At 48.5% G+C, this 24925-nt stretch overlaps 1 protein-coding gene across 1 annotated transcript; it reads right to left on the minus strand.

The window, feature by feature from the left end:
- Window positions 1-6007: 6007 nt before the first annotated feature.
- On the minus strand, window positions 6008-13127 carry MS4A15 (membrane spanning 4-domains A15). Its single transcript, XM_023743213.1, has 6 exons — window positions 12888-13127; window positions 10791-10913; window positions 10099-10155; window positions 8037-8129; window positions 7545-7658; window positions 6008-6124 (listed from the first exon to the last, which is right to left on the minus strand). Exons 1-6 carry the CDS (start codon window positions 13110-13112, stop codon window positions 6008-6010), a joined length of 729 nt encoding a protein of 242 aa, XP_023598981.1. The 5' UTR covers window positions 13113-13127.
- Window positions 13128-24925: the final 11798 nt, after the last annotated feature.

Below are 24925 nucleotides of genomic sequence, written 5' to 3' on the forward strand. Positions count from 1 at the left end.
ACTCACAGCGACCCTATAGGACAGAGTAGAACTGCCCCATAGAGTTTCCAAGGCTGTAATCTTTATGGAAGCAGACTGGAACATCTTTCTCCCTCAGAGCAGCTGGTGGGTTTGAAGTGCTGACCTTTTGGTTAGCAGCCGAGCGCTTAACCATTGTGCCACTAGGGCTCCTTTGGCGGTTAAATTACTCCCCACCCCAATCTGTAGCCAATGACTAACTGGCATGGAAGTGGGAGTAGTAATGAAAGGCCACCCCCTTGTCTCAAGGTAGGACAAGTCTGTGGTGCAGTGTGGTCTCTAAGCCCCGGCAGCATCAGGCTGAACCAGTCGGCAGCTGAGACCGTGGCTTATTTCTCCTGCCCTGTTTCCCCCTCATTCTTCTTCTCTGAGAGCCCTTCCTCATGAGTCAGTTGCAGCAAATCCTCATCTCAGGCTCTGCTGCTGCTAGGGAGCCTGACCTAAAACACCCCCACTCTGTCTCTGCCGTGGGGACCACTCACCAGGCTCCTGGGATGTCCGCTCAGAGCTCCCAGCCACTCTCTGCCCTCTGCAGCCACCCCAGCCCCATAGAGAGTGGCCAGGGCAGCCTGGCAGTATCAGAACATCTTTACAGCAGCAGACTTTGCATCCTCTTCCCATCCCCTGCTTCACACCCCAGCTCATGTGAGCTGTCAGAGTCTCCCCCCCACCCCAAAGCTGGGCACATGAAAATCTTGTTATCTTTCTGTAGCTTGACATCTTTCTATAGCTGCAAATTTCCTTTGGTAAGTAAAATATACCATGGACTGCCGGGAGGACAAACAAATCTGCCTTGGAGGAAGTAAAGCCAGAATGCTCCTTAGAAGAGAGGATGGTGAGACTTTGTCTCACGTACTTTGGACATGTTATCAGGAGGGACCAGTCCCTGGAGAAGGACATCATGGTTGGTAAAGTAGAGGGTCAGCGAAAAAGAGGAAGACCCTCAACAGTATGGATTGACACAGTGGCTGTAACAATGGGCTCGAGCATAATGATTGTGAGGGTGGTGCAGGACCAGGCAGTGTTTTGTTCTGTTCTACATAGAGTCGCTGTGAGTTGGAACTGACTGGATGGCACCTAATAACATGGTGACCTCATGTATGCAGAGTGGAACTACTCCATAGGGTTTTCAAGGCTGTGACCTTTTCAGAAGCAGATCGCCAGGCCTGTCTTCTAAGGAACCTCTGGGTGGGTTTGAACCACCACCCTTTCAGCTAGTAGTTGAACACTTAACCATTTGCGCCACCCAGGAACTCTACCCATTGAATAGTAGAAAAGTTAATCTTCCCAATTCACGATAACTCATTCACTGTACTCGTTGCTGTTGAGTCAATTCCGACTCATAGTTAGACCCTATAGGACAGAGTACGACTGCCCCATAGGGTTTCCAAGGCTGTAAATCTTTACAGAAGCAGACTGCCAAATTTTCTCTGAGGAGTGGGTGACGGGTTCGAACCACTAACCTTTCAGTTAGCGGCTAAGTGCTTTAACCACTGTGCAACCAGGGCTCCTTAGTCATTCCCAGTACTGACTTCCAATCCACAAGCCATTATCTGTCCTTCTGGCCTCTGCTGAGGTATAGTTTGTCCTTCCTGGTCTCCAGGTGACAGCCACAGTCCCTGCTCTGATTTGCTGCTTTTATTTGCTATAAAGCTACGGTCTCATACAATCTGCATTGCACCCATCTGGCCACTGACCCTCTCTGCCACTTGTGCTTCCCTCTTAGGGGCACAGAAAGCTTTCAGATGCTTTTACTTACACACCACTCTGCAGAGCAGGACTCGGTGTCAACAGGCACAGCCCTCAGCTTTCTCTACTCTATGTCCTGGCTCCACGCTGTCTGGACACGGGGCACTGTCAGGGGCTGCAGTCCCCTCAGGTTACATCCTGGGATGTGAGGAAGTGTTCCGGCTCTTGGCTCCCACACCTCCTGAGGGACTTAGTTAATGGGGGACAGAGGGCGGTTATCCTGGCTGAGGCTAAGCTCTGTGTTCCTTCTTCTCCCGCCCTCTCTCCCTCCAAACTCCCCCCTCAGGTCAGAAATGTCTCTAATCTCCTGAACGTGGTAGGAAAACAGGTCTTAAATCTTTGTCTTAGTTATTTAGTGCTGCTATAACAGAAATACCACAAGTGGGTGGCTTTAACAAACAAATTTATTTTCTCACGGTTTAGGAGGCTAGAAGTCTGAATTCACGGGATGACTCTAGGGGAAGGTTTCTCTCTTTCGGCTTTTGGGGAAGGCCCTTGCCTCTTTTCAGCTTCTGTTCCTCAGTTCCTTGGTGATCTTCCTGTGGCATGGCACCTATCTTCCCCATCTGTGGTTGCTTGCTTCTGTGCCTGATCTGCTCCTTCTATATCTCAAAAGTGATTGGCATGAAACACACCCTATGCTGATACAGCCTGACAAAGAAAACCCCGTTCCCAGATGGGATTATATCTGTATGTGTAGGGATTAGGATTTGAAACATATTTTTGGGGACACAGTTCAATCCATAACAATCCTCAAACACATTTTCCCTGACTTTATACTTTATGGTCTTAACTGTAAATCCTCAAGGCTCCTGTCTTAATTTTCAAAGCCAAAGCTCCTTGTAACCCCTACCTGTCATGGATTGAATTGTGTCCCCCCAAAATATCAACTTGGCTAGGTCATGATTCCCAGTAGTGTATGATTCTGTAATCTGATATGATTTCCTTAGGTGTTGTAAACTCTATCACTATGATGAGGTTATATGTGATCTCCTTATGTGTTGTAAACTCTGTCACTATGATGAGGTTATACTGATGACATCTACAAGATTGGATAGTGTCTTAAGCCAATCTCTTCTGAGATATAAAAGAGAGAAGCGAGCAGAGACACATGGGAACCTCACACCAAGAAAGCAGTGCCAGGAATGGAGTGCGTCCTTTGGACCTGAGGTTCCTCCACTGAGATGCTCCCAGACCAAGGGAAGACTGATGCATCATGAGGACCTTCCTCCAGAGCCAACAGAGAGAGAAAGCCTTCTCCTGGAGCTGACACCTTGAATTTGGACTTGTAGCCTACTGGACTGTGAGAGAATAAACTTATCTTTCTTAAAGCGATCCACTTGTGGTATTTCTGTTAGAGCAGCACTAGGTGACTAAGACACTACCTGTCACGGTTTGAATTATGTCCCCCCAAAAATGTGTAAATCAATTTGTCTGGGCCATGATTCCCAGAATTGTGTGGTTGGCCTCCATTTTGTGATCCTAATTTTACGTTAAAGAGGATTAGGGTAGGATTGTAACACCACCTTTACCCAGGTCACATCCCTGATCCAGTGTAAAGGGAGTTTCCCTGGGGTGTCGCCTGCACCACCTTTTACCTCTCAAGAGATAAAAGGAAAGGGAAACAAACAGAGAGTTGGGGACTTTGTACCATCAAGAAAGCAGTGCCGGGAGCAGAGCGCATCCTTTGGACCGGGGTCCCTGTGCAGAGAAGCTCCTAGTCAGGGGGAGCATCGAAGAGAAGAAGCCCGGCGGGGAGAAAAAGCCTTCTCCTGGAGCTGACGCCCTGAATTTGGACTTTTAGCCTACTTTGACTGTGAGGAAATAAACTTCTCTTTGTTAAAAGTGCCCACTTTTGGTATTTCTGTTATAGCAGTACTAGGTGACTAAAACACTACCCAACCCTATACTTGGATGAATCTGATAGTGAATGCCTCCCTACATTTTGAGCCCTGGGTGCCTCACTTGCCACTTAGTCAGTTACTTCGCCTTTCCTTTCACCTTTTCTGTGTGTGTTTGTGCGCACTCAATATAGCCTCCAAGACAAATAAAAATGAAACACGTTGTCGTTGAGTTGATTCTGACTCGTAATGATCCTACAGGACAGAGTAGAACCGCCTCTTAGGGTTCCCAAGGAGCGGCTGGTGGATTCGAACTGCCAACCTTTTGGCACCAGGGCTCCGATACAACCTCCACACAACATAAAAGTGATTCCAAGTGCTTTGAGAACCCAGAGGAGCAAGGGTCTAATTCTGCAGTGGGAACTGGGGAGACCCCACAGAGGAGGCAGATTTACAGTGGATTTTGAGCAGAAGCAGGAGTTTGTTAGGTGAAGACGTGGGGGTAGTGAAGAAGCAGCCCTGCCTCAGTCTTTGGGTTGAAGAGGCAGAAGGAGGGAGGGGAAGGAGTGGTGGAAGGTGCTTTGGTTTGGACTATGGGAGCCCAGGTGGTAAGATCACAGACTCTGATGTCAGATGGAGCTGGGTTCAGATCCCAGCATTGCCTCTTACTAGCTTGGTGGCCTTGGGCATGTGATTCAACCTCTTTCAACTTCAGTGTTCTTAGCTGTGGAGTGGGGATACCAATTATTATGGCCTGAATTGTATCCCCACAAAGACATGGAAGTCCTAACCTGTGAACGTGACCTTGTTTGGAAATAGGGTCTCTGAAGATGTCAGTTGACCTGGTCATACTGGAATAAGGTGGATCCTAATCCAACCTGTGTGGTGTCCTTATAAAAGAGGAGAGACAGAGAGACACAGAGAGGAAAGATAGCCATGTAACGATGCATCTACAAGCCAGGGAGTGCCTAGCAAACCCAGAAGCTGGGGGAGTCAGGAAAAGATCTTCCCCTGGAGACTTCATAGAGAGACGGCTCTGCTGACTACTGAATTCGGACTCCTCACATCCAGTACTGTGAGACGATGCATTTCTGTTCCTGTAAGTAATCCAGTTTGTGGTATTTGTTACGGCAGTCCTAGGAGACCAGGACACTAATGCCTGCTCTCAGGTGAGGGCAGATGAGTGCAAGGATTACACTGTGGGTGCTCTTTTGCTGTGATGAGGGATAGTCACCCATATCCTCTGATAAACATAGGACGACCATTAGAAGCCCCTGAGGTTAAGAAGAAAAAGTCATCACAATGAGACCAGCTCAAAGTTCAACCACACTGTTTATTCCCTTTTATGGTATGGAAGACACGCCATCCACAGGGCTCTGGATACAGGGCTGAAGGTGACTCCTTGTCCTCCAGAGATGCCGCCCAGCTCCTGCGATTACACCCCGGGGCTGTGGGGGTAGGGAAGGGGGTGCTGAAAGGCACCGGGGTGTTGAGCAGCCTGAGGACAGAGGGCCACCATTGCTGTGCACCCTGAAATGCTGACTGAGGTGGATGGAGAAGAGGGCTGGCTCCATCCCTCCCCTGCAACCTCCCTAACCCAGGAGGCGGCCAGGGCCAGAGTCAATACCAGCTCCATTTTACAACAAGGAAGATGAGGGTTTCCAGTGGGAGGTGATGCCTGGCTTGACCCTGGGACTCAGCTGGGAGCCCAGGAGAGCTTGGCCTACTGTAGCCTCTCCCTCTTGTTGGCCCCAGGTGCCTGTGGGGCCTGGTCGGGCCTTACAGGCCATCTGGTTCAAGGCTTTAGTTTACAGGTGGGGAAACTGAGGCCCAAAGACGTGGTGGCAGAGTGCGAAGGACAGAGCAGGTCTTGGGGCCAGGAGAGCTGAGGTCAGTCCCACTGCCTTGCTGTGTGACCAGGGCCTGGTCTCTGCACCTCAGCGAAATGCCAGGGTCAGACTTAGTTCTCAGAACTCGCAGAGGCCTGCCTTCTCTGTAGCAGTCTTGGCTTGCTGAGCTGAAAGGACCTTCCCAAGCCCATGTGGGTGAGGGCCAGGAGCCAGGGTTTCTCCCACCAGCCCTCCTTGCCCCAAATGACCGGACAAGTGCAAAGCAGTACAAAGGGGCACTCCGTGGAAGGGTGATGGGCTCAGGAAATAAGAAAACACACCCTGGATATCATTCTGTAGTTTTTTGGGAAAGAAATCGCTGGGGAGGGGTGTGTGGGACAGACTGTCACCAGGTAATGCTTCACTCAGATGTCACAAAATGCAGAGATTTAGTGGGGAGGGGAGACAGGACAGAAGAAAGGTGCCCCCTCCCCTGGGTTAATGGGGTGGGGGTTGGGGGAGGCTGGGCCCAGAGGGGAAAGGCTGGGCTCCAACCCCATGAGTGACCATCTACTCAGAACACTCCTTGGGCATATATGCCACATTGTCATAGGCAGGGGGTGGAGAGGCTGCCGGGCTTGGGATGTTGAAGTCTGTGCTGAAAGCATTTGGCAGGAAAATCACAGGCTGCAAAGAAAATGAAATCTCATCAATGAAAGTCTGGAGCTCTTTGGAACCTAGGGAGGTGTTATAATAGTGCCTCCTTGTGGAAATTCTGAGAACAGCGCCCTAGTAATGAATTCTGCAAGTCTGAATTGTTTGACTTAGGATTGTCATGCATTCAACCAATATTTCAAAATATATTTATCTGGGCCTCATGGTCTGTCAGAATATAACTGTGCTCAATAGAGTTTTCAATGGCTGATTTTCCAGAAGTAGATCACCAGGCCTTTCTTCTGAGGCACTTCTGGGTAGACTCAAACCTCTAACCTTTCAGTTAGCAGCCCGGTGCATTAACTGTTTGCACTGCCCAGGGACTTGCCATCAGTTGGAATGGACCCAATGGCAACTGGTTTTTACTGGGTCCAGCTATGACCCAAGCGTTTGGAGAACAGCAGTGAAGAAAAAAGTCCCATTTCTCTAGGAGCTGATGTTCTGGTGTTCTTTCTCTCTGGACTGCTCCTGGACAGTTTAGGGTTTCGTTATCTCTTGCCAGGACCACAGCACTGGCCTCCTCTCTGGCCTCCCTGCCTCCAGCACTCCCCCCACCTCTGCATTCGACAAAACCTTCCGACTGATTTTCCTGAACCCAGCTCTACTTACCTGGTGCCTCTGCTCAGATTCCTGCAGTAGTCACCCCCACTCCACCTTTTGTACCTCCTCACCAGCACACCCCACCTGCATTTTACTACCTCAGGTAGCCCTTGCTTCAACTGGTTCCCCTGATGCGGGTGTCCCCCTCTTTGCATATTAGCTGTCTTCCATTTTCTTGGACACCACGAGTTCAATTTGCACCTCAGTCATGTTGCCCTTCCTGATGCCCCGTCTCCCTCATGGTCTGTGAACTCCTAGAGGGTCCTTCACACACACCCTCTCACCCCTGTGCCCAGGCCCTCAAGGGCTCTGCATCAAGGCTGTCGGCTCAGCCTCAAGGAGTAGCTGGTTCGTTGGTGCTGGCGCCCCCCAGTGGCCACGAGGAGAATAGTCCCATTTTCATTAACCAGCAAAGACTTTCTTTGTTGTTGTCAGTTGCCCGCTCTCACTCATGGCGATCCCATGTGTTACAGGGTAGAACTGCGCTCCGTAAGGTTTTTTGGCTGTAATCTTAATGGAAACAGGTCTCCAGGCCTATCTTCCGCGGCCCGTGGAGTGGGTTCAGGCCACCAACGTTTAGGTTAGTAGTTGAGTGCAAACCGTTTGTGCCACCCAGGGACCTTAGACTTCTTTGGGGTCCCCTAATGTAGGAGAGTGGGAAGCTCATGGCAGCCCAGTCCCTACAAATTGCCTCCCGGAGAGGAGAAGAGAGGGGGGAAGCAGAGAGTCTCCCCAGCCAGTAGATTTCCTGTCTGTCCAGGTCTGGGGCAGGTGTGAGGGTGGGAGTTCTCACCGTGTTGGCCTGGGCGTGAGTGGCTTGGCACCCAAAGTGGGTGGCAGTGACTGCGATGAAGAACTCCAGGATGGTAAAGATGGTGAGCATGGCCAGATGGCCCCTGCCCACATCCTGGGAACCAAAAATTCGTGGTCAAGACAAGCCAAGAACCCTAGAATAGAGGAAGAGTGGGGGCCCAGAGCAAGAAGTAACCTGCCCAAGGCCACACAGTGAGTCAGTGGCAAAGGCGCCCTTGGAGCCAGCCCTCCTGCTGCCAGTGCTGTGCCCCCCTCACTCTACCAGGCTGCCTCTCTGTTCTCTGGATGCCCCATTCCTGGGGGAGGCTCAAAGGGTCATTATACTCATGGGGTCTATTGGGATTGGGAGGCCCTGCCAACACCCAGACCCCTGAGTCTCTTGGTACCACCAATGCTTGCCTCCCTCCCCTTCTTGGATGTGTCCACATCCTTCTCTAAGTTTCCCCACTTCCCGGGGCATCAGACAACACACCCAGTTAGTGACACCGAAATCCATGAGCAGAATGACTGTTCCAGCAAACGCCGCCATGGCGCTGAGGATGTTGGTGCCCAGGCTGCTTCTCACCTGCAGGAGGGAGAGAGATGGGGGGAGGGAGCAGAGGGAAGAGGCAAGGGGAAGGAGGAAGGACCAGATGCAAAGGGCTCCCCCAGGCCAGGACGCCCCCCTCCAACACTCATCCCTCCCACGGCCCAGGAGGCAGCGGGGACAGTGACGTGAGCCTGGCCGTATTCTTGGTGGCCACGCTCCTCTCCTCTTCTCCTTCTTCTGCACCTCAGGAGAGTCACTCCCCTGCCTCCCTATCACTGCCATCTTCTTGGAAGCTGCCAGGAGGAAGGGCCCTGGGTCTCCTACTTGGCCTCTCAGGGCAGGCTTGGCAGCAGGCTTCTTGCCCACCCCTTACTATAGCTTTCTCCCCTGTTCACTCCCTCCACCCCCAGGCTGAGCACCTGTAGGCACAGTTCCTAGCAACACCTGCCCAAGGGGCAGGGGGCCAGGGAGGCCCTATGCTTAGACACTGAGGCTGGTGGCAGAAGCACTGAGGCCATTTCCATGAGGTCTCAGACAAGAGTAGGAAAGTTCTGAGACCTTGGGTTGCCTGCTGAAATCCTCCGTGGCCTCTAACTGCCCTTAAAATAAATTCCATTTGGCATTTGGGCCCTGAGCTATTAGTCTCATCTTCCCCCTTGCAGTTCCTCTTCTCCCACTCTGCCTCTTTTTTTTTTTTTTTTTAATTGTTGTAGTTAAATGAAGTTTACATTTCAAGTTAGTCTCCCATACAAAATTTTATACATAGATTGTTTTGAGACCCTAATTGCTCACCCCATTTCTGCGACAGCACACCCCTCGTTTCTGCCCCTGATTCCCCATGACCATTCAACCAGCTCCTAACCCTCTCTGCCTTCCCATCTCACCTCTGGACAGAAGCTGCCCCTTTGGTCTCTTGTATCTACTTGACTAAGAGGCACACTCCTCACGAGTATCACTTTATGTCCCACAGTCCAGTCCAATCCCTGTCTGAAGAGTTGGCCTCGGAAATTGTTTTAGTTCTGGGCTGATAGAGAGTCCAGGGGCCATGCTCTCCAGGGTTCCTCCAGTCTCAGTCCGACCATGAAGTCTGGTCTTCCTACTAGAATTTGAGTTCTGCACGCCATCTTTCTGCTGCCACACTGCGTCTTTATTTGTGCTAATCCAGTGCCTGCTCTCTCTGTCCCGAGGCCCCTCTCGCCCCAGGCTAATCCTCACATGGTGCCGGCCTCTCCCAGGGCTGACGCTGTCTGAACAGTGAGGTCTTGGCTCAGCGACACGCTTTCAGAGACTCTGAGTCGTCTGAGCTAAGCAGGACCCCATGCCCCTCTGCACCCTACTGATGGCCCTCTCTTAAAAAGGAAGACAGTGCATCCTTCTAGCACTTTCCATGCTCTGTCCCTCTCACATTTGTTAGTTTGTTTTCTGGGTGTCTCACCAGATACCAGAGTGTAACCTCCATGAGGGCAGGGACCTTGGCCTTCAGGGTCATGTTCTCAAAGCCTGGCACTGTCTTGTTCAAAGGCCTCCACCACCTCCCCACTGCCAGCAGAAGGCACTGGAGCCTTCTGTGATCTGGCCCTTGCTCATCTCTCCATCAAATTTCTTTCCTCTTCCCTTACCAGACCTTTGCTCTGGCCGAATGGAAACACAGATAGTTTCCCGTAACAACCCTGCCCAGGCCCACCTCCACGCCTTTCTCGTCTCCCTCTGCAATTCTAGATTCTACCACCAAGGCCCCAGTCACCTGTTTCCTCTTCCGGGAGGCCTCTTTTCTCTAAACAACCATCAGTACGTCATCTGTGGGCCCTCTCTCCCTACCCTGTCTTGTAGTCTGAAAAGTGCATTTCTGGTCCTCTTGTCCCATGGGGCTGTCTTGTGTCTGTCTGGTGTTGCTGCATCTGGCGCTGAGCCCCCAGGAGGCGCTTGTGGAATGCTGCGTGAATTGGGGGCAGGGTGGAGGGGAACCCAGCAGCCCTGCACCCCGGGGTCCCCGGTGTAGGCTTACCAGGCAGCTGGTGTGGTTTTTCTCAGCAGCCACTGAGAGGGACCCTGAGATGATGAACTGTGTGGGGAAGAGGTGACCCAGTGAGGCTTCTGCTTCTCCCAGGAGATGCCACTCATGGTGGACCAGGACCCCCAGGGGAGCTAAAGGGCTTCTGCAGGTCAGGTTTGGATGAGGGCTTGGGCTTAGAATCCAGGTGGTTAGTGTCCTCATCCCTGACCTGCACCCCCTTCCTCCCACCCTCTTTGGCAGCTTCTCTGCAGCAGGCTCTTTGCCGGGAGCTTTCCACACATAGGGGTGGGATCAGGCTTAGGTTTCTGATTAGAGTTTGGGGTTAGATTTAGGCTCAAGTTCTTCTGGAGTCCCTGGAGGGTGCAAACAGTTAACACGCTTCGGTGCTAACCAAAAGGTTGGCAGTTTGCGTCCACCCAGCGGTGCCTTGGGAGAAAGGCCTGGTGATCTACTTCTGAAAGATCACAGCCATTGAGAACACTATGGAGTGCAATTCTGTTGTGACACACATGGGGTCACCATGAGTTGGAATTGACTTATGGCAACTTTTTTTTTCAAGTTCTTCTAGAGGTGCTCTCAGGCCCCCACATAAAAGGGGCTGTGTCCAGGAATGTGGGGTGGGGTGGGGCCCAGGCAGAGAGGTGAGTCTGGGCATGTTCCCCACTGATGGCCGCGGCACTTACACAGGCTGCTCCCCAGAAGGGGACACCGGCTTCGATGAAGAGCATTCCCACGTGGCCACCGCGGACCATGAGCAACACGCTGCCGAAGCCCAGGTGGATGAGGCCGATGAGAATCTGCACTGTCTGGAGGGAGAGGGCCGCGCTCAGCCGGGCCACGGAGACAGCTCCACACTGCCCCCTGCCGGCTGCAGGAGAGCGAGGCAGCGCCCTGCCCTCCCCAATTTAGGCCGGGCGACCGGAAACAAAATCAGATTCCGTTCTTTTGAGGAGGGGTCATGGTAGGGACCATAAAAGACAGTTTTATGAAGGAAAACCAGTTTCTCAAAGCTTATGGGACCCACTTGCCTGTCTCCATGTTTCTGAGAACGTCCTCTTCCTGATACCCGACCCTCTGGGCACATATATTTTTATATGGCAGAAAGCAGAGCTCCCTATGGGGGTCTATCCTGCTTTGCGCTGTTACCCAGGGATCTCAAGCTGCTACATGGCTTTGTTAGGTCTCATTCCAATGACCCACAACATCCTCTGCACTGAATGCTGCATTTAGTACTTCTACTTCCAAAAAAACAGCCATTGGAAACCCTATGGAGCACAGTTCTGCTCTGACACACATGGGGTCACCATGAGTCAGAATGGACTCAAGGAAAACTTGTGTGTGCATGCGCATGTGTGCATATACACACACCTGTCTTTGTACGTGTGTGTATATCTATGTATGTATATATATGTGTGTGTACATATATAAATATGAAATTTTCTGTCTCCTGGAGGCCAATATCTCAATGACATCTGAGACTGGAAAACTTCTTGGAGGCCATCCTGCCAGAGGCTGTCAGTCCTCCTTGAGCTGGCCCTCACCTACCACTTTAACTTCATCTCATTTCCTTCCTTCACTCATTATTTTCCAGCCACGCTAGCCCTCTGTCTCTCCCCTGAACAAGACAACCTGACTCCCACCTCAAGGTCTTTGCCTTTGCTCTTCCCTCTAACTGGTGATGCATTCCCCCAGAGAGTCCCTTGGCTGGCTTCTGCACAGCATCTGAGTTTTAGCTGAAATGTCATCCTCCCTGTTATGGATTGAATTATGTTCACTCAAAATATGTGTTGTAAATCCTAACCTCTGTGCCTGTGGTTATAATCCCATTTGGGAATGGGCTGTCTTTGTTATGCTAATGAGGCAGGATTAGTGTAGGGTATATCATGAGTCAGTCTCTTTTGAGATATCAAAGAGATTAATCGCAAGCTAGCAAGGAGAGATGGGATAAGATAGATGCCAAGACATATGGAGATCTCCAAGGAGCCAGGAAGCAGAAGCTGAAAAAAGACAGGGACCTTCCTCCAGAGCTGACAGAGAAAGGCTTCCCCTAGAGCTGGTGCCCTGAATTCAGATTTCTAGCGCCCTAAACTGGGAGAAAATAAATTTCTGTTCGTTAAAGCCACTCACTTGTGGTATTTCTGGTATAGCAGCACTAGGTAACTAAGACACTCCCAGAGAGTCCTGTCCTTGCTAATGTTGCCCCTCTCCTACCAGTCATTTTCTCCTTCCTTACCCATTTGGAGTTAACTTAGTCATTTGTTAACTGGTTGGCTCTCTATGAGCTCCATGGGGGAAGGGTCCTCACCAAGTATTTGTCGACTATCTGCTCTTCCAACCACCAAGTGTGCATGAATGCCCAAGTACTGGGGTGCTCTCTGTCTGCCCAGTACCTACACCTCAGGTCATATCAGTGGCTGTTCTTTTTACTTATTTATTTTTATTTTGGGTAAAATGTACACAGCCATACACCATTTAAACAATTTCTACATGTACAATTCAGTGACACTGATTACATTATTCAAACTGTGCAACCATTCTCACCATCCTTCTCCAAATTGTTCCACCACCATCAGTTTAAGCTCACTGCCCCATAAGCTTCTCATCTATCCTTTCGAGTTGCTGTTGTCAATTTGATCTCACACAGATAGCTCTTTAAAAGAGCCAATGTTCACGGCAGACATACTTTACTTATTAAGAGAAGCTATTGGTTCAAAGAAGACTTCAGGGGATAGCTTTGGCTTAAGGCTTAAAGGTTAAAGATTATGAGAGGCTGTTCTTACCCCTAAAGCTTTGGGCTCTCCCGTCAGGAATGTCTCCACGGGCTGCAGGTCAGATGGCTGGGAGGCCCTTGGTGTTTGCACCCCCAGTGGTGGCTCCTCGAATTGCATGACCCCGGGAGGCTGGCACATGGAGGTGGGCAGAATGGCTGGAGGTGGGCGGAGGCCGCTGGTGTTGCTGGGCTGGATGACAACAAACACGCCGTTGCTGGCAGGGGATGCAGACATTGTGCTCAGAGAGCCTGGGAAACAAAGGCTCAGGAGAGAAAAATAATACTTTTAATAACGATAATAATAATTTTCAGTTTATGAACATCATGCTTACCCACCTCTGCTCACTCAGCCCCATGAGCAGGCACTGATCTTTCTAAGCATAGACGGGGAAGCTAGAACTCAGAGAAGTGAAAACAAACAAACAAATGAACAAACAAACCAGTTGCCATTGAGTCAATACTGACTATGGTGACCCCATGTGTGCAGAGTAGAACTGTACTCCGTAGGGTTTGCAAGGCTATGAATTTTCAGAAGCAGATTGCCAGGCCTTTCTTCCAAGGTGCCTCTGGGTGGGTGGGTTTGAACTGACAACCTTTCGGTTAGTAGAAATGTTTGTGCCACCCAGGGACTCCCAGGGAAGTAAACCTGTTGCTGTTGCGTTGATTCTGACTCATGGTGACCCCATGTGTTACAGAGTAGAACTGCTCCAGAGAGTTTTCCTGGCTGTAATCTTTATGGAAGCAGTTCGCCAGACCTTTCTTCTCCAGCACCCCTGGGTAGGTTTGAACCACCAACCTTTTGGTTTGTAGTCAAGTGCCAACTGTTTGCACCACCCAGGAAGCCTAGAGAAGTGAAGGGTTATCCAAAGCCAAGGTCCTTTAGGTTGGGCAGGGCCAGGACTTGAACTCCAGTTTCTCTGACCCCAGAGGCCATGCTCTTAATCTCAGTGCTAAATCAGTGGTGGCAAGGACCTTCGGGAGGAGCGTGCATTTAAACTTTTTCTTTCTGCAGAGAGGGCAGGAACCTAGCCCGAGAACACACAGCTAGTAAGAGAGACAGAGTTGAGAGAGAGCCCATGTCTCTTCACCCGTAGACCAGAACTCATCCATCCTTTCCTGCCTCTCAGCCCATAGGTAAGTGACCTTGTGTAAACAACTTCTTTCCATAATTTCCTGCAGTGGAAGGGTTTCTGTTTGGCCATCTGAGCAATTGCCTTTAATGTAGCAGAGATATGCCTGAATGATGGAAACTTTATGTGTGGCTTGGGCAAACTCTTTGGGGCAAACCACCCATTACTCAGCTGTCAGGAGATGAGTTTACTAGAAAACAGCATCTGTGGAATTATGGAATGAAATTAAAAGCAGTCATCCCTCTTGTTGGCATTAGTTGGTGAAGTACTAACACATGGCTCAGCACAAGGCTCTTGAGATAGAAGCCAAGATTTCAATTGTTGCCCTTTCATTTACTGTGTGACATAGGGCAGGATGGTCACTGCCCCCTGCCTCGGTTTCCTTACTTGTCAAGTGGCGATAATAACATGGTACCTGTCTCACAGGGTTTGGGGAGACTCATATTGAAATGTGGAGCCCTGGTGGAAGAGTAGTTAAGACCTCGACTGCTAACCAAAAGGATGGCCGTTCGAGTCCACCAGCTGCTGCTTGGAAACCGGATGGGGCCGTTCTACTCTGTCCTATAGGGTTGCTATGAGTTGGAACCTACTCTACGGCACCTAACAACAACAACGACGACAATATATTGAAACAAGACACACAAACCTGATAGAAAACCACCCCTTGCGGTGGGATCTGTGATAACACGGTTGGCCTAAAGTATTTTCTTTAAAAATAACATACAATGAACAGTGAATGTGCACTTGCTGTGGCGCTCTGAGAGCTGTCGTACACACACAGCGGAAGACAGCCAGCACGGCCAACTGAGCTGCCAAGTCTCCGCACTTCTGCAAGGGCACTCAGCTGATGAGGGCTCTACCTTGCTACAGTGGTGCTGCGGAAGAAAGGCCTGGTGATCTACTTCCATAAAGATTACAGCCATGAAAACCTTATGGAGTAGTTCTACTCTGTAACACTTGGGGTGGCCATGAGTTGGAATCGACTTGACGATAATGCGTTTGGTTTTTTGATTTTGGTGCTCCCAATACGTGTATCCTGTGGGAGCCTGTGCACCATTTATTTTGTGATGGGCCTTGTCTGTATCAGTGAACAGAGTGTGTAAGGGACAGCGTTGGACCTGCTATAGAGAGATGGGACTAGGAGAACACACTGGACCTTAAGCCAATTTTCTGTGACTGCAGGCATCCCCAAGGGAATGGTTGAGGAAACAGAGGGTAAAAATCTCATGGCAGTTAGGGGTTGGCGGGAGTCATTTGACATTTTGAAGGGCTTGCTAACATCCCTCACTGCAGCCTGGGGGGAGTAGCCAACGTATGATGCCAAGAATGGCTCTCCATAGGGATTATGCTACGACTTCTTCGTATAGCACCAGCTCATTGGCGTTCTCATTTCTAGAACTCACACTGAAATGGTTATTTTCAATCGCCTTGTATGCACGTGAAAGCTAGACAGTGAATAAAGACGCCCGAAGAAGAACTGATGCCTTTGAATTATGGTGTTGGCAAAGAATATTGGATATACCATGGACTGCCAGAAGAACGAAGAAATACAAACAGCAAGCTCCTTAGAACAAGGATGGCGAGACTTTGTCAAACGTGCTTTGGAAATGGTTACTAGTAGACATGAGAACTGTTTAGAACAGGGTTGGCAAACTTTTTCTGTAAAGGGTCAGATAGTAAATACTTTAGGCTTTGGGAGTCACAGAGCCTCTGTTGCAATACTCAACTCTGTCACTGTAGCATGAAAGCAGCCGTAGATAATACACACACAAATGGACATGGCTGTGTTCCAATACAACTTCATTTACAAAAACATGTGGTGGGCCAGATTTGACCTATGGGTCGTAGGTTGCTGACCCCTGGCTTAGAACACTGCCTGGCACATTGTAAATGCTTGATAAATTTTAGCTACTGCTTCAATGATTGTTCACAATGATTATTTGCTATGTGACTTTGGGCAAGATGTGATGTTGTACTGAGCCAGTCTACAGCTCCGTAAAACAAAGATAATGATGGCTGCTCCCATACCTCAGAAGTTTTTGTCAAGGATCAAATGTGAAAATGGGTAAGAAAGTTCTTGGCAATTGGCAAAGTGGTGTGGACATGTTGGGGTTCACTTTTAGGGTTATGGTTTCAAAACAATGTTGACAGGGATCCTCTCTCATTGCTCACCTCTGTGAAACTTTCTAAATCAATTCACAGCAGTTGAGCCTCACATTGTTTCAGTGCTGGGTACCAGGTTAATGTTGCCATTGTTAGCTGCCACCGAGTTGGCCCCTGACTCATGGTGACCCCATGCATAATAGAATTGGATCATTGTGATCTGTGGGGTTTTCACTGGCTGATTTTTGAAAGTAGATAGCCAGACCTTTCTTACTAGTCTATCTTAGTCTGGATGCTCTGTTGGAACCTGTTCAGCATCATAGCAACATGCAAGCCTCCACTAACAGATGGGTGGTGGCTGTGCATGAGGTACACTGTCTGGGACTCAAACCTGGAAAGGGAGAGGCAGAGGTGGATTATTAACTGTGGTGGAGAGACGAGGAGACAGAGGTTCTGAGAGGGTTAGTAACTCCCTCGTGGTCACAAAGCACCTCAGTGGCAGAACTACTGAGGTGGGACTACATCTCAGATTTCCATCTCCCTACAAGAGGAGTACCGACTATGGAATTCCTACAGCCCTGGGTTGAATCCTGGCTTTGTCAGAGTAAAGGGACCAGTGTTTGCACTTCACTCTTTGGAGTAATGGTTCTGAAACACTTGCGGTTCATAGATCCATAAATTAAAATAAATGAGGACTGAATGAGTTTGCCAGCTTTCCACTTTACCAAGAGTTATGGATTGAATTGTGTCCCCCCCAAAATGTGTGTCAACTTGGCTAGGCCATGATTCCCAGTATCGTGTGGGTGTCTACTATTTTGTGAACTGATGTGTTTTTCCTATGTGTTGTAAATCCGAACCTCTGTGATGTTACTGAGGCAGGATAGAGGCAGTTATGTTAATTAGGCAGGACTCAATCTACAGGGTTAGGTTGTATCTTGAGTCAATCTCTTTTGAGATATAAAAGAGAGAATCAAGCAGAGAGGAGGGGGACCTCCTACCACCAAGAAAGCAGAGCTGGGAGCAGAGCTTGTCCTTTGGACCTGGGGTCCCTGCACTGAGAAACTCCTAGACCAGGGGAAGGTTAATGACAAGGACTGTGTCCCAGAGCCAACAGAAGGAGAAATCCTTCCCTTGGGGCTGGCACCCTGAATTCAGATTTCTAGCCTCCTAAACTGTGAGAGAATAAATTGCTTTTTGTTAAAGCCATCCACTTGTGGTATTTCTGTTGTAGCAGCGCTAGATAACTAAGACACCATGTGAGTTTGTTTAAAAAATCCTCTGTATTCTCACCATCATCTAGAAAGAATATTTTAACACTAAAGAGATAGGAAGCACATATTTTTTAGAATAAAAACAAACAAAAAAACCCTAAAACTATCGCCCTGAGATAATCTTTAAACCTTTAAACCAAACCTATCCCTGAGGTCTTCTTTAAACCAAATAACAGCCTAGCTTAATGAGGAAAGAATGTCTGCCTTGAGCATTATGCTCTTTTAAGAACTATCTATATGGGATCAAATTGACAACAACAATTTGAGAGATGAGATTGGAAACCTAGGGAGCAGTAAGTTTATGTTAATGGAGGAGGAACAATTAGGAAGAGGAGTGTGAGAATGGTTGTATAACCTGAAGAATGTAATCAGTGTCATTGAATTGTGCATGTAGAAATTGTTGAATTGGTGTATGTTCTACTGTGCATATTCTCAACAACAACAAAAAGTAAAATAAATAAAAAGAAATCCACAAAACCGTTGAGTGGAACAAATTTAACTTGATGAACACCTCACAACTTAACCCGTAAAGTTGTCATTTCACTAGGGACAGGTGAAAACCTCATCCAAGACCTGTGGCGGGTGGTGGATGGTGTCTGTGAAGCATTCTCGGGGGTCCAGAAGGACCCAAGCCACAGCTGTTCAGCTGGACGCTCTCTGGCTCTGGGACGCGGCCTGAGCAGCCCCAGACTGGAGCCCGTGCCGTGATTAACATCTCTCTGGGGCAGGTGTTGAGAAATGCGCTAACACAGAGACCTCGCGCTTCTTAGAAGAGAAAACGCGGACAAAAATAGGCTTTACCCCGACAACAAGGCAGTTTAAGTGGCAATCACAAGACCTCAAGTGCTACCTAGTTCTTGAGGCTCTTGACCTCCTCTTTCCACCTCTCCCCTCCCCCCGCAGCCGTCAACATACCTCACACTCCTCAGACCAAGGACCACCCCTCTGTTGTGTCCTGAGGCCACCTGGCCCATGCCCCCAGAGAGAGAACACTCTTTTTCTTACTAACCAATCAGCCGGCACAGCTGAACACTGGTGCAGGTGAGCATGTAAGCAGGTGAGCGGGGAGGGTGGGAAGGAGGGAAAGCCAGGGTCCCCCGCCTCCGGGAGCTCACAAAGTACCAACCGGGGGAACAAATGCACGGAAAGTAGACACAGAAACACCCAGACACCTACACTAGGCTTGTCATCAAGGGCTGAGTGAGACCAGAGACCCTTCCAACAGCCTGTGTGGTAGGTGCCGTTGTTATTGTTAAGTGCCATCGAGTCGGTTCTGACACATAGCGACCCTACAGAACAGAGTAGAACTTCCTCGTAGCATTTCCAAGAAGCAGCTGGTGGATTTGAACTGCTGACCTCTTGATTAGCAGCCGAGCTCTTAACCACTACGCCACCAGGGCTCCGTAGTAGGTGTTATCCAGCCCATCTTGCAGACCAGTAAACTGAGAGTTAGAAATAGCAGTGTTAGACAGGCTGTGGGCCTTGAAGTCTGACGTGTTTGTCAGAGATGATGACATGGATGTTTCAGCTGAGGCCAGATACTGGAATGAGCTGTCTCACAGACGGCTCAGTGGGACTTGCAGGAAGCAGGTGGCTAAGAACCTGCTAGATGACTTTTACAGCCTCATCCACAGGGTTGGGAGTGCAGATTGCAAAAGGACTTGAGAGAGAACATTTACAGTGATCTGAGCACTGAGGGTGGGGGATGGGAATGAGTCCCCCCATGCACCTTAAGACAAGAAAGAGGCTGACTTTAAGGAGACCACTAGAAGAAATTTATATCTATCCCCTGCGTTTTGGACCTGCTGCATTGCTGAGTTGAGGGATGAGTTGTGGGAGGTACACGGGAGAGAGACCCCCAGCGATGGGGAAGTAGGGGAGGGGTTGGATGTCTCCATAAACCAAACCAAACCCATTGTTGTGGAGTTCTGACTCATGGTGACCCCGTGTGTTACAGAGTAGAACTGTGCTCCATAGGGTTTTCTTGGCACATGGGGTCGCTATGAGTTGGAATTGACCTGATGGCAACTAACAACAACAATCTTTATGGACGCTGATCACCAGGGTTTTCTTCTGCGGCACTGCTGGGTGGGTTTGGACTGCCAACCTTTAGGTTAGTAGTGCAGGGCAAGCTATGCCACCCAGGGACCTTGAGTGTCTCCATAGAACCCATAAACCCCCCTTTGAGAGAAGTCAGCTAAACGCTGCCACTTTCAGTGCTCAAATCACTGTAAATGTTCTCTTTCAGGTCCTCTCTCAATCTTGTGTTAAGGTGAAAACCCTATGGAGCACAGTTCTACTCTGACAAATATCGGTCTCCAGGCCAGGAATCAGAACTGACTGGATGGTGACTAGAATCTATGTCTGACACCATGGTGTTGGGTTGGCAGAAGCCCATCCCAGGCTCCTCCAATCCTAGCACCATTTTTGCCGTTCCAGGACAGCGCAGCCCTGCCCCACAGGCCTGGGAAGGATAGAAACAGAGGCTAGCAGACCGCCCCCAAGCCCACATTCAGTAGACTGGACCGTGGTCACTGCCAGCCTCTCAGCAATGTTCCACTTCACTCCACTGCCCTTTCCCCACCCCCCAGGGGCCTTGGGACAGCCCCTTCCCATCGCTGGCCTCCGTTTCCCCATCTACCAGTGAGGGGTGGGATGATATCTATCCTAAGCTCCTCTCCAGCTGAGAATCCCTGTCCAGCCCTTCTGTTTCCCTTGGAGACAGGATAGGGCAGGACACCTGCATCTGGCCTGGAATCACCTTCTGCCCAGCCAGGAGGAGGGTGGTTAGGGCCCTGCTCTCTAGGGGATACCTGAGTGCTCTTCACCTGGCTCTGAGAAGAGAAGATAGACACCCTTCCACCTGGCCCCCGCCCCCTGTGCAGCCCGAGGTTCCCTTTAGCAGGAGGCTGCACCAGCTTGGCCCAGGGCCTTGGGAGCCATCCAGCCCCCTCTCAGTGCCGAGTGGGGGTCAGACCCTAGGGTTGAAGTCTGCCCTGCCCAGTGGTCTTTTTCTGTCTCCTTACACCGGGGGCCACCACCCCTGCCCCCTCCCTGCTGGCCAAGATCCCACTCCCCTGGGATGCTCCTGCTCTGGGCAGAGGGTGGCAGCTGGTACTCACCGGGCGGCCTCAGCTGCTGTGCCCCCAACACTGCTCTCTCCCCGCTGCCTCTGAGCCCACAGCTGCCTCTCCTGAGTTCACACACATTCCTGTGAAAGGCTTGCTAGGTGCTAGGTGTGTGGGGCTTGGAAATCCGCTCTGCTTGGGAGCTGCTGCCTCTGGGAGGTTCTCAGTCTCTGTCAGCCCCCAGGCCTCCACCCCCATGGCCTGATGCAGGGGCTAAGGGAGCCGCTCCTGGGATCATCAGCCTTCTAGCCACAAGCGCCCTTGAGAGCATCTTCTTTTCTTCCTGCAATCGACAGGTAGAGAAACTGAGGCTCCCAGAGGCAAGTGCCACGTTTAGTCAGTGGCAGAGCTGGGATCGAGATCCAACATTGGCCTTTATCCTCCTGTGGCCAAGGCAGAAACTCTGACAGTGATCAGGAGACTGACTGCGTTTCTTCCAACTGAACTTGTGGAACCTTAGATAAAAGGGGCCAGATAGTCCACAGCTCCCCAGTGGCAGGGTGGAGGGTGTGAGTGTATGTGGGAGTGCGTGCGTGCGCGCATGCGTGTGTGTATCTAAGTGTTAGAGCATGTGAGCGTGAGAGCATATGTGTGTGTGTGAGTGTGTGTGAAGGTGTGAGCATGTATGTGTGTGTTCAAATGCACGTGTGTGAAGGTGTGAGCATGTGTATGAAATCAAACGTGTGTGAGTGCGAGAGTACGTGTGTGAGTGTGAGCATGTGTGGGTATATTGTATATGAATGTGTGAGTTTGTGTATGTAAGTTGTGAGTGCATGTGGGTGTACGTGCAAAGAATGGTATTCAAGTGGCAGATGCAGGTGGAGAATTTGTGCATCAGTTTCTGGACTCCTATTCCCGCCAAAGCAGCCCCTGAGGCCTCTGTGCAAAGTCTGGGAGAAGACAGGGCCCCTGAGCTCATAATGGCAAGAGGGATGGTCTCAAAGGACTTGGCCTGGGGCAGCTCTCCTCCAAACCAGGGATAGAACAATGTGGTAAGTTGATTGCCAAAATGGCCCTCATTCTCTATCCATCTGGTTATCCACACCTCTTGTGGCTTCTCCTATCAAGAAGTGGAATCTGTTTTTCCCAGCCCTTGAATCTGGGCTGCCTTGTGACTTCCTTTGTCAACAGAATGCGGTGTAAGTGGCCATGCCAGTTCTGAGCTGAAGCCTCAGGAGGCCTTGCCTGCTCCCAATCTCTCTGGGAATTCTGCAATTATCAGGGGAACAGGCCCAGGCTAGGCTGCCGGAGGATGAGACACATGGGGCAAAGCCACGTCAGCCTGGTGGTCCCAAATGAAGACCCCTACCCATGGGAGAGCACGGCCAAGGCCAGTGGGGCCACCTAGCTGATCCTCAGCTGATCCCAAATGCACGGGGGAGTCCTGCCAAGCCCAGATCAGATCAGGGGACCTGCCCAGTCCAACCCATAAACTCGCCAGCAAAAATGAACAATTTATTGTGGTCTGCCATCGAGGGTTTCTAGGTGTCTTTCACACAGTGTTTTTGTTGTGCTGGTTATCTGAAACAATCGGTTTCTCTACGGCGGCCTTCTTATCTCTCATCTCTGCAACCCCATAGGCCAGGGGCTGAACAGGGTGTGCAGAGCCTTTCAGAACTGGGAATAACAGGAAAAACGGAAATATGCAGACTCTAAGCCCTACTTGCCCTCTACCCATTGTTTGGTTCTATGTTCCCAGTTGATGACCTCTTGATGATTTGGCTGCTGTAGACAGTCACCATTCCTAGCTGAGGTTATTCTTTCTTTCTGGCCTTCCTTTTATAAATGTTGATTCATTCTTTTCAGAATGCATGTGCCACAAATAAATAAATAAATAAATAAATAAATAAATAAATAAATAAATAAGCAAACAAACAAATAAATTAATTAATTCAAACCAGTTGCTGTTCAGTTGATTCCCGCTCATGGTGATCCCATATGTGTCAGAGTAGATAGAAATGTGCTCCATAGAGTTTTCAATGGCTGTGAAAAGTAGATCACCAGGCCTTTTCTCCAAGGCATCTCTGGGTGGATTTGAACCTCCAATCTTTCAGTTAGTAGCTGAGTGCTGAACCACTTGTGCCACCCAGGGACTCAAATCTCTGAGAGTCTAGAAACAACTCGAATGTCCTTCACTGGGTGAATAATGGATAAACAAATGTGGTATATCCATGCAATGGAATATTTATTAGCAATCTTTTAACTGAGCAAACTATTGATACACACAATAGTATGTAGAAACCTCCAAAGATGACCAATGAGTGTTTTTTTTTTTTTTGAGAATCAATATGAAGTCGTGTGTTTGAGTTCATTGTTAAAGTCGTGTTGTTTTCACTACTATTGTTATTATTGCTGTTGTTTTTATTCTTGATGTTCAAATCATTCCTTTTTTTGGCTACTGGGAGTCCCTTTAATTGGCTCCTATGTTCTTTTGAGGTGATCTTTTTGGTTATCGACAGCTTTTTCTTTCTGGCACCACAAAATGTCCCTGAACTCAGCCTTTTCTCCAAGGAGGACTGATTCTTTTTATAGACCATAATGTGGGCATTAGGGGTGTTTATGAAATTGGGTTCTTATTGTTTCCAGTGAATAGAGTAAAGAAATATATGTTTTTAGAAAGAAAAATAAACTATGCTTTCATATTTCTAATGCAAAATCTGTTCATTATTAAATACATTTTCCTTTTTAATATTTAAGTTTTTCCAGTTTTTGACCTCGTATTTTGGTGTATAGTTTTATGAAATTTTATCACATGTGTAGATTCACGTAACTATCACCACAATCAGAATACAGAACTGTTCCATCACTGCAAAGAAATTCCCTCATGTTACCGCTTCCTAGCCATACCATCCTCTCAGCACTAACCCCTAACAACCACTGATCTGTTCTCTGTTTCTAAGATGTTGTCAGTTCAAGAATGTTATATAAATGGAATCATACAGTATGCAACCCTATGAGATTACTTTTTCACTCATGATAATGAGCTTGAGATCCAAGTTGTGTGTATCAATAGTTTGTTTAATTAAAAGATTGCTAAGAAGTATTCGATTGCATGGCTGCATCACATTTGTTTTATCCATTATTCACCCAGTGACGGGCATTTGAGTTGTTTCTAGATTTTGGCTACTACAAATAAAGCTGTTATGAACATTTGTGTACAAGTTTTTGTGTGAACATAAGTTGTAATTTCTCTAGGGTAAATACCCAGGAGTACAATTGCTGAGACATATGGTAAGTGTATATTTAACTTTATAAGAAACTGCCAAACAGTTTTCTAGAGTGGCAATACCATTTATATTCCCACCAGCAATGTGTGAGAGATCCAGTTGCTCTGCATCCTCACCAGCACTTGGTATTATCAGTATTTTTTTTAGTCATTGGTGTCTCATCATAGCTTAATGGCTAATGATGTTGAACATCTTTTCATATGCTTATTTGAAATTCTACATATTTTTTGTTAACGTGTCTGTTCAAGTCTTTTGTCCATTTTCTAATTGGATTGTTTTCTTACTGTTGAGTTTAGAGAGTTTCTTATATATTCTGGAAACTAGTCCTTTGTTGAATACATGATTTGCAAATATTTTCTCCCCATAGTGGCTTGTATTTTCATCCTCTTAACAGAGTCTGTCACAGAGAAAAAGTTTTTAATTCTGATGAAGTTCAATTTATTGATTTTTAAAAATGGATTGTGTTTTTAGTGTCATGTCTAAGAACTCTTCATATAAACCCAGGTTATGAAGATTTTATCCTAGAAAAGTTTTTTAGTTCTATGTTTTACATTTAGATGTATGATCAATTTTAAGTTAATTTTTGTATAAGTTGTGGATCTTTTTTTTTTTGCATATGAATGGACAATTTTTTCCAATATCATTTGTTGAAAAGGCTATCCTTCCTTCATTAAATTGCTTTTGCACCTTTGTCAAAAATCAGTTGGTGTAATTGTGTGTGTCTATTTTCTGGACTCTCTATTTTGTTCCATTGATCTATGCCAATATCACACTGTCTTAAAAAAAAAAAACTTGCTGTTGAGTCAGTTCCGACTCATGGTGACCCCATGTATGCAGAGTAGGTGCAGTGTAATGGGTTACTTAATATGGCCCTTCTAGCCACGCATAGTTTTGTGACTCTCACAAAGTAACTGGGTGGGACTATGCAAATAAGGTGTTTGTGGCTCACCAAGGGGATTGGACATCCTGCTAATAATGGAATCTTGCAGGTGTGGGACCATGAAAATAAGGTGGATAAAACCCTAACAAGGGGATTGGTCAGTTTTGCCATCCTGCTAGGCTTGAAGGGAGCCAATCCCAGAAGCGGAGAGGGGACTTCATTACCATCAGAAGAAGAGCCAGGAGTGGAGTGTGTTCTTTGGACCCAGGGTCCCTGTGCTGAGAGCATCTTAGACTCAGGCAAGAGAGA

Source organism: Trichechus manatus, unplaced genomic scaffold (assembly GCF_000243295.1).
Source record: "Trichechus manatus latirostris isolate Lorelei unplaced genomic scaffold, TriManLat1.0 scaffold00240, whole genome shotgun sequence".
Taxonomy (NCBI): domain Eukaryota; kingdom Metazoa; phylum Chordata; class Mammalia; order Sirenia; family Trichechidae; genus Trichechus; species Trichechus manatus.

What these genes read in the sequence shown, in the direction of transcription:
- MS4A15 (XM_023743213.1), bottom strand. Translation starts at nt 13,112, where the DNA reads ATGTCTGCATCCCCTGCCAGCAACGGCGTGTTTGTTGTCATCCAGCCC. An exon ending in CCTTCTGGGGAGCAGCCTGT is followed by an intron (nt 10,156 to 10,790) that starts GTAAGTGCCGCG and finishes TTCCCCACACAG; the next exon opens with TTCATCATCTCAGGGTCCCT. An exon ending in AAAACCACACCAGCTGCCTG is followed by an intron (nt 8,130 to 10,098) that starts GTAAGCCTACAC and finishes TCCCTCCTGCAG; the next exon opens with GTGAGAAGCAGCCTGGGCAC.